Source organism: Olea europaea, unplaced genomic scaffold, assembly GCF_002742605.1.
Source record: "Olea europaea var. sylvestris unplaced genomic scaffold, O_europaea_v1 scaffold512, whole genome shotgun sequence".
NCBI lineage: Eukaryota > Viridiplantae > Streptophyta > Magnoliopsida > Lamiales > Oleaceae > Olea > Olea europaea.
In genome coordinates this window covers 218,671-227,712 of record NW_019263439.1, presented here as the reverse complement: position 1 = coordinate 227,712, position 9,042 = coordinate 218,671, and the positions used below count along the sequence as shown (strand labels likewise).

At 35.1% G+C, this 9,042-nt stretch overlaps 2 protein-coding genes across 3 annotated transcripts; one reads left to right on the top strand and one right to left on the bottom strand.

The window, feature by feature from the left end:
* The first annotated feature begins 293 nt into the window (after positions 1-293).
* LOC111388641 (elongation factor 1-gamma-like) lies at positions 294-3,966 on the top strand. The gene is made up of 8 exons (XM_023013395.1): positions 294-367; positions 513-565; positions 1,329-1,478; positions 1,564-1,624; positions 1,707-1,759; positions 1,857-1,958; positions 2,073-2,583; positions 3,343-3,966. Exons 2-8 carry the CDS (start codon positions 557-559, stop codon positions 3,720-3,722), a joined length of 1,266 nt encoding a protein of 421 aa, XP_022869163.1. The 5' UTR covers positions 294-367; positions 513-556; the 3' UTR covers positions 3,723-3,966.
* A 782-nt stretch (positions 3,967-4,748) lies between these two features.
* Positions 4,749-7,610, bottom strand: LOC111388645 (protein TIC 20-I, chloroplastic-like). 2 transcript variants are annotated; one of them, XM_023013402.1, is made up of 3 exons: positions 7,533-7,610; positions 6,920-7,080; positions 4,749-5,645 (listed from the first exon to the last, which is right to left on the bottom strand). In XM_023013402.1, the coding sequence occupies exons 2-3, from the start codon at positions 7,059-7,061 to the stop codon at positions 5,005-5,007; spliced, it is 783 nt and encodes a 260-aa protein (XP_022869170.1). In that variant the 5' UTR covers positions 7,062-7,080; positions 7,533-7,610; the 3' UTR covers positions 4,749-5,004. The 2 variants fall into 2 exon arrangements, with proteins under 2 accessions (XP_022869170.1, XP_022869171.1); XM_023013403.1 differs by lacking the exon at positions 7,533-7,610 and having other exon boundaries at positions 6,920-7,353.
* Positions 7,611-9,042: the final 1,432 nt, after the last annotated feature.

Genomic DNA, 9,042 nt, shown 5'->3' with positions numbered 1-9,042 from the left:
TAATAATAATAAATATCAATAAATTGGAATATTTTCCTGTTTTAAAAATATTTTAAAATTATACTCGTATCTGACAATGACCACTTGGTTCAAGCCAAATGCCTGTTGGCTCATCCAATCTCTCCATGAGTGGGTGCTCTTGACCCAAGTATTACCAAATTGAAAGGCGGAGGAGCTAAGTGCTCCTTTTAAAAATGTAGGACTAAATTGAATATAATTTTAAAAGATTAGGGACTTATACTGCTAATTTTCCTATACACGCAACTCTATAGCTACCACATCTTTAAAAGAAACCCTAATCCTTTTTCTGCAGTATACTCTTCAAACGCTCTGCCTTCCCGCACGCAGCTTCTTTAACTCTTTTCAGGTAATCAGTTTTTCTAGCAAATTCTTTCTGATCTATTGCTTATTTCTCTATACTGGTAATTTCAAGCGCTGATTGGGTTAGTGTTTTCGTTATTGTCATTACATTTTCGGATTCAGAAACTTTTTGTTTAATTGTTGATTTCCAGGTACATTTGGCGATAGAGAGTGAGAAGTTTGCTACAGTGAAGATATGGCTCTGGTGAATACTTTTAGTTTCTTGATTATTTTTCTGTTATTTATTATTATTATTTTTTTTTATTTGTATTATTTGACAGATCTGTGCGCTGTTCATTTTTACAATAATGTATTTCTTTGCACTTTGGTTTGAAAAGAGAGGTTTATATCTATGGAAGTTTGTGAATTGATGTGTGTTTTTATTTAATAATATGGTCGGTTAGATGGAACTCAACATTGTTGTTAATGGTTAATATGCGGATTTAAATAGTTTATGTGTTGGGAAGAACTTTTGGCGTAATATACGAGAAATTATGGAAATTTAAGTATATGAATTTATGATGGATCCTTCAGTTGAAATTTTGGATCTTGTAATCTTCACTGGCTTTCTTAATTTGGCAAAGGCTTTTTTAACTTTATCTTGATGGTATATTTTGTATGTTTGGTTTGAACCAGCACCCAATACCAATAAGAGATTGTAGGATAAATGCTGTTACATTGATATGTATCTTTTGCATATGGAAAAATTATTTCAATAAAAGCGTTAACAATTTGATTTAATACACCACTGCCTTCTATAGTTTAGAAATTATCATTAACAAACTTCAGTTTATAAATGTCAAAACCATTTACTTATTGGCCGTCTGTGCTTATTGTATTTGACTTCGTAGTTATCTGCTGTTATCATTTTTCTTTGACATTTGTAGATCGTAGGGCATAGTGTGTTTTGCATGTATGCAAAATTTTATGTTTACATTATTTTTTACCTGGTTGGGTCTTCTATTCAGGTCCTACATGCGAGTAGTACAAACAAGAATGGCCAGAAGGCACTCATTGCTGCAGAATACAGTGATGTAAAAATTGAACTTGTAAAGAATTTTGAGATGGGTGTATCCAACAAGACTCCCGAGTTTCTCAAAATGAATCCTATTGGAAAGGTATGCAAGCATAACTTGTGTGAAAATAAGTGGTTCTAGTTATGGTGTTCCCATTTATTTCCTGATCTGAGTTTCTTTCCTGTAGGTTCCTGTACTTGAAACTTCTGATGGCCCATTATTTGAAAGCAATGCTATTGCTCGATATGGTGAAAATATTTCTCCGTTCCTTGGTTGACCACTGATATATCTTAAAATTTGTTTTGACATTTTTTTAATCACATTGCACAGTTACTCGGCTGAAGGCTGACAACCCCCTGTATGGCACTTCCTTGATTGACTATGTAAGGCATTGAGACTTTAGTTTCTCTTGTTTTATATTATTCACTTGCGTTGTGAACTCCTTGTAAAAAAATTATACTCATCGATTTATTTTGGCAGGGCCGCATTGAGCAATGGATTGATTTTGCCACTGCCGAGATTGATGTTAATATCGGGCGTTGGTTATACCCACGATTTGGTATTGCCGTATATCTTCCTCCGGTATGTCAAAAATTTTAATGCTCGTTTCGCACATGTAAATGTTTTCTTCATGGACTAACGGAAATTTCCTTGATTAAAACTTGATCCATTTATTTTTTATTTTTTTGTTCAAAGGCTGAAGAAGCTGCAATTGCTGCATTGAAAAGGGCTCTCGGAGCTTTGAACACCCATCTTACCTCTAATACATACTTGGTTGGTCATGGAATCACATTGGCTGACATTATTATGACATGCAACCTGAGTGTTGGATTTAAGGTTATCATGACTAAGAGCTTTACATCAGAATTCCCTCATGTGGAGAGATACTTCTGGACCATGGTTAATCAGCCAAAATTTCACAAAATATTGGGTGATCTGAAACAAGCAGAATCTGTTCCTCCTGTTGCATCCAAGAAGCCTGCAGAGACTAAAGAATCTGCAAAACCCAAGCCAAAGGAAGAACCAAAGAAAGAGGCTAAGAAAGAAGAAGTGAAGCCGAAAGAGGTAGCAGCTGAGGAAGAAGAAGCACCGAAGCCAAAGCCTAAGAATCCTTTGGATCTTTTACCTCCAAGTAAGATGATTCTGGATGAATGGAAGAGGCTGTACTCTAACACAAAAACTAACTTCCGTGAGGTTGCCATAAAAGGTAATTATTTTATAGAATTTCACCCATTATAATTTTATTGAATGTACGTATAATTTTGAGGAATTGATATATATTTGACTTCTTTCACTGAGACTCTGTACTCTCACTCTCTCTACATTATTGTATAGTTTCAGATGATCAACATGAAAACCATTTTCTAAAATGTATCATTGATGAGTCAAAGTATGACCTATTATTGTATGGTGATATTCAAGTGGAAATTTCTCTCCTGACTACGTAAATTAGTCAAATGATTTTTGTTTTTGACACCTTGCCTGAGACATCGCAACAAATACATTCTCACACTATTCAAATTTCTTGTCGATTAGTTGCATCTAATTTTACTCTCACAAACAATAAAATACCAATCATTAATATTTTCCATTTTTTTGGATTTGTAACTTTGTATAATTGCAATGTCACTATCTTATTTACTTATTTAATTTTTTAATAGAAAAGCAATGTTGCAACTGTTAATTTGCCAACAGCTCTTTTCATTTGGATATAGTGGGCTTTGGGTTTTTTTATGTCATCTTCTTTTCTTTTTGTGGAATCTTTGACTATTTGCAGTGTTCTATGTACTGAGACTTTAGTTGTTAATCTATCATTCTAGTTTTTCTCGTAAGTTCCTACTCTTACTTGGCATTCTTATATTATAATACCAGAGATTTGTGAACTTCATAATTCCAGTTATTGGGTGAAGCACAGATAACTAGTTTTATTCTTCCTGGTGAGGCTTATGGTTTTCTGGATTTGCAGGATTCTGGGACATGTTTGATGCCGAGGGATATTCTCTTTGGTTTTGCAACTACAAGTACAATGATGAGAACACAGTTTCTTTTGTGACTTTGAACAAGGTGAGTGGCTTTTTGCAGCGAATGGATCTGGCCCGCAAATATGCCTTTGGGAAGATGTTGATCATTGGTTCCGAGCCCCCATACAAGGTGAAGGGATTATGGCTTTTCCGCGGTAAAGAAATTCCTCAGTTTGTTCTTGACGAGTGTTATGACATGGAGCTCTATGAGTGGACCCAGGTCGACCTCAACGATGAAGCTCAAAAGGAACGTGTCAACCAGATGATTGAAGATGCAGAGCCTTTCGAGGGTGAGGCTCTGCTCGATGCGAAGTGCTTCAAATGAAGATACTTTAACCATATTCCTGCGCGTTCGTGCAGTTTTGAGGTTGTAGCCTACCTTATTTTTGTCATCCGGAATTCTAGGTCTCATCCCTGATACAATGCAGAGTTGGTCAAAATTGTCTTTTTGTTATTGCATTGTGTTTTTTTGCTTATATTTTGATTCCTTGTGATCGTGTTCTGGACCTTGTTATATTTAAATTCAAAAGGAAACATTTGGTTTTAAAGGTTTCCTTGCTAGTTAGTGACGTCATGTTCTAGTTATTTTTAGAGTGAGGGGTAAGATTAGATTTTTTATTAGATTGTGATAGAAGTTTTGAAATGTGTGGTTGAAAAATTGTGGGATTCATAAAAAATGTGGTTAATATTTGATCGTTTGACTTCGACTTGGATTAAAATCAAATTTTAATCCCATCCAAACAAGCTTAGATTGTTCATTGGATGTGCAGGGTGCTCGATTGGTATGATTTTTGTTTTTGCTATTTTTTAATGAAGTTATCTTAATTTTTGTTTGGAAATAATTTTCTAAAAGAACTTTTTATTTTAAACGTGCTTTTCTTAGAAAGTTATATTGGATTAGGTTCTTTTCGAAGGTTTTTTTTTTTTAGTAAGAAGCACTCATAAAATTAATCAAACGAGTTTAAAAGTAGTTCGTGAGTATCAAAAACTCCCTTTGGTTCTAGAGTCGAGCAAAAAGGAGCCGATGTCTTGAAGCTATTTAACGGCCAGTGTGTTATGTTTGCACATTGATCAATGCAAAGTGCTATTCAAGTTTATGGGTTGTGAAGTTTAGATGGCGATCGAGACAGGAGCTTATGTTATATCCGTGGGGATCTGAATTTTGCAATTATGGATAAACCTAAAGGATCGATTCAATAATGTCAATTACTAGATAAATCTCTTCAATTATTTCGTCTTACAAGCATTTTAGTAGCTCGCAATGCTTCGAGTACCTAAACCCGACGGTTCAGAAAAAGGTTCAAAGAGAATATAAATTAAAATTATGTTAATAATTAGAACAAACAAAAGGTTAAGTAATTTAGTTTCATAGCATTCTGGTATAGGTCACAAGAATCTGAAATGACATAAACAAAAAAGGAGTATCGAAACCAGATGTCTCAAGGAAACAACATTTCAACTATCTCAATAGTCTCAAAAACTGGATTAGACCGAATGCTATAGAGAGTTTCACACTAGGGATTTCGATTTCAAAACAAGTGGAAAACTTGTACACCAGAAACTCACTTCGACCAACCAAACCTTCTCGAACCCTTTCTTCAGCATCACTAATTGTATGGAATCTGAATATACGCCGCGTCACACAAAAATGGGACATCAGCATACATTCCAGCCAGGGCACACCTTAGGCACTCCAAAACAGTGAATAAATAGGCAAATGCAGTAGCAACCCAGAAATGCATTCCAACCTTCCCCGAATATAAAGCCAGTGGCATCCAACTATTTACTGTCCCAATGACCTGCATAGTAATCTCCAGTAACATGCCCAAAATCACATGGAATCTAAAGAAATGAGGCCATTCCTTTCTTCTCACTATTGTGATAAAAGCTATAAGGAAGTAAGCCATCGTAAACCATGTTGGCAACCGAAAGAAACTTTGCCAAAATGGGACGGTCAAAAGTTCGAAATACTCCAAGAAAGGATGCAGATTGTATGCTGTTTCTGCATGTATCACTGTCAAGTGTAGAGGCATTAGGTACGGGAGGCAGGATAAAATTCTCCACCACCATTTTGGTTTCTTAGTCATTTCAGGGTATCGGAAGCTATAAGGAACATCGTCCTTAGTTGCTCGTGGAGAGAGGAGAAACCTTGGATGCTTGGATAGTTTGGGAATGGCAAGTGATAAGAGACCTTTTTCCTGATTGAAGGGAGACGTTGATGTAGTAGAAAGACTGTATTGCTTGGTTTCTGCAATAACAATTTGGAAAATGTCATAAGTTTAACATGGTTTAGAAAATGTGCCCCTGTTTGACAACTATTATCTGAAAATTCTTTTTTCCACATACTCATTTTCAATCGTATGTTTATACAATAAAATATTCTATATGTAAATCTAAAACCTTCGCACTTTTTAACCACATGTTCTCTGAAAAATCACCATTCAAAACACTGTTTTTTTTCCCCCCAAATAATGGTTGTCAAACAGGGGCTAAATGAACACTCAAAGTTACAAAAATGAAGAAGGCAAGATCGAAATGAAGGAATAATCTCTGCAGGCATAACCTTGTTTGATAAATCTGACCAAACACAGAGCCATCTCAGTCAGATTTCCATATTTTCTCAGCATTCAGATTGGATTAAAACTAAACTAAATTCAGATATATGCAACATAAAATGATTTGACATCAGGAGTTTTCAAGAATGAACCGCCAAACTCAAGAAGTAGGCGAGGGTTGCGAAGTTTTCTGCATCCTCGAAAGGTTTCTGCTATATGCAGTTTGGAAACTCAATACCATGTTCAATTTATCAACATGATGAGCAACTATGTTCATGGAGATTTACTCATCAGAGAGATGCACACAAAGAACAACAATGAAAAATTAGGCCTTGTTCTCAATTTGGGGTCAGCTATATTGATCCTCTTTTGCCACTTCGTTTGGTTCAAACGATACATCTATTGAAAGATTTTAAGGCAACACGATTTATAGCAACTACGTGTTAGTTTTGGTCTACCATTCTCTCTTCTAAGGTGTTCTATTAGTTTTGGTCTACCCTTCTCTCTTTGAGCGTATACAAAACATATCCCAGACCATTTAAGTTGTCATTTGCACACCTTACTACGAATCCATCTTATGCAAATTTCGTTGCATATCCCTTTTCTCTCCTAATTTTTCATTCGGCAAAAGCCAGCGCGAGTAGGAAAAATGAGCACACCTTTAGAAAAAGCCCGTTTTGTTCCATATGGAAATAACATTAGAAACTAGGAAAAACAAGTACACCTTTAGAAACAGTGGATTTTTCTCCATATGGAAGTAACATTACAGGTGCAGAATCCAATTTCAGTCAACAAAAAGAACGAAACAGGCGATTTTTCTCCATATGGAAGTAACATTACAAGTGCAGAATCCAATTTTAGTTAACAAAAAGAACAAAACTCTTCATAAAACTAAATGAACAATGTAAACATATCCAAGAAGCAATTCTACAAATAAATAAGTTAGATTGGATTGAAGCACACATACCTAATAATGAACAGTCTTTTAAATTCTGAAGAGGTTTCCACGAACTTGAGTACTTATGAATGCCTAAAGCTGAAGACTTGTGGCTATAAGACAGGGGAATTGCACCAGAATATGGCACAGAGCATCCTTTTAGAATCATCATGTGGCACAGACTTTAACTTCTACACCATAACATAAATAAAATTAATTTCGAGTTACTTAAAAAGAATTCCGATGCAGTGACCAAATGCTTTTGACAGAAGGGGTGATGAACTCTCGCAGCGACAAGGCCCACTTTTTTTAGGACTTTTTTATTCACGCGAACACACGACAAGTGAGAGGATGTCAACAATTGGGGACAAAAATTCCAGCAATGCAGCAAAAGTGACTTAAAAATCTAAAACCATATGTAAGTCTCGAAGACTCTCCTATTAGAGGTGGTTGTCCATGTCTAACAGGTATAGTTATGTTGGATACTGACATGTTTTACGTCTATTATATTAATTTTTCTTCACTCAAAATTATTATTTTAGATAAAAAAAAAAAATAGCTACTAATTCAAGTAAAAATATTTCAACAATGAAAATCAAAACTAAAAAGAATCAGTTTTACTTAAAAACAAGAAGTAACGTACATTCTATCTGTGTATTCGTGTGGCGTTCAGGCTGTGCTTCATAGAGAGAAAATCTCGCAAAGGGAAGTTTTTTTAAAAAAAAAAAAAGAAGAAAAAGCGAAACGAGAGAGAGAGAGAGAGAGAGAGAGAGAGATAAAACCTAAATAAAAAAAGAAAAAGAAAAAGTACCTTTAAAAAAATAACCTCTTTTGCTTGATGAACAAGTGAGTTTTTAAACAGAACCGTGAATGGTAGTGAAAAAAATTAGAAGATTAGAACTAGGAATGTCAAATGGGTCGAGCCGGCTCGCGACTCGTCGGCTCGACTCGTCAAAGCTCGATTCGTGGACTGCACGAGCTCACGAGCCGGCTCGTCCAAAAAAATGGAAAAAATTGAAATTTTATAAATAAAAATTGAAAAATTTGCAAAAAAAAAAAAAAAAAATTCACGAGCTCGCGAGCCGTTCATGGGCTCGCCCCCCCCCCCCCCCCCCGAGCTCGTGGCTTGTGAGTACACGAGCTCGTGGGCCGAGCTGAGCTCGCCCACAAGCAACGAGCCGAGCTGTGAAAAACGAGCCACGAGCTCGAGCCGGCTCGGCTCGGCCCACTGCCACCCCTATTAGAACTTAATTTGCTTTTATTTTTAAAATTCTGAGTTCCAAACACAAGACAGGAAGCTTGGGTCGAAATTACCGAGGTGGCCCATTCTTCATTGGGCTTTTCAGAATAAACTGAAAAGTGAAAAAAAAAAAAAAAAAAAAAAAAAATTATAATTGTGGAATAATTTGTTTATGCCCTATCATTAAAAAAGAATTCAACTTTACTAGGAAATGTAACTATGAGTGTTAACTTATATATAAATTATTTTAAAAAAAATAAAAAAACTAACTTCTAAATCTATATATCCCAAACCACAATTGTTACTGATATATATTTAAATCAGCAGACTTCACGCTGGAAATTAATGGAACTTCCATTTTCAATCATGAAAACAAAAGAAAATTGGCGGAGACACACCCATCCATTCCAGAGAACATACTGGGAATCCTTATCCTTTGAATATGTCTATCGATCGGAAATGTGAACGGATTGTAATGCATATTTCATATAAGGTAATTTGGGTTTTTCTCAAGATTAAATTTGCGATTTAATTTGTAATATTGTGAGAGCTGGTGTATGATATATAATTAGATAAAAATCGAATACATTGGTTAGATTTTCAAAAAGAAATAGATCCTATTTACTCGTGTGTAATATTTTCTTTTGTTATTTGAAAAATTTAACTGATTATATGATTTTATACTAATAAAAGACATCTGATATTGTCATTTGTATATTGCCATCTTCGAAATAAAATTCGGCAACGAATAGTCGATACATATCTTCATTGATATGTACGATGTGATTGTTTTTCAAATAATGTTGGGGGAATTCATTTCGACGAATAGTGCCTTTTCTTTTTCTTTTTTTTTTTTTACTCCCTAAGACATGGTGACTTTATAAAATTGGTGATTTCTCATCTGATTATGTAT

What these genes read in the sequence shown, in the direction of transcription:
- LOC111388641 (XM_023013395.1), top strand. An exon ending in CAATGCTATTGCTCGATATG is followed by an intron (nt 1,625 to 1,706) that starts GTGAAAATATTT and finishes CACATTGCACAG; the next exon opens with TTACTCGGCTGAAGGCTGAC. An exon ending in CCGTGAGGTTGCCATAAAAG is followed by an intron (nt 2,584 to 3,342) that starts GTAATTATTTTA and finishes CTGGATTTGCAG; the next exon opens with GATTCTGGGACATGTTTGAT.
- LOC111388645 (XM_023013402.1), bottom strand. Translation starts at nt 7,061, where the DNA reads ATGATGATTCTAAAAGGATGCTCTGTGCCATATTCTGGTGCAATTCCC. An exon ending in AAAAGACTGTTCATTATTAG is followed by an intron (nt 5,646 to 6,919) that starts GTATGTGTGCTT and finishes TTGTTATTGCAG; the next exon opens with AAACCAAGCAATACAGTCTT.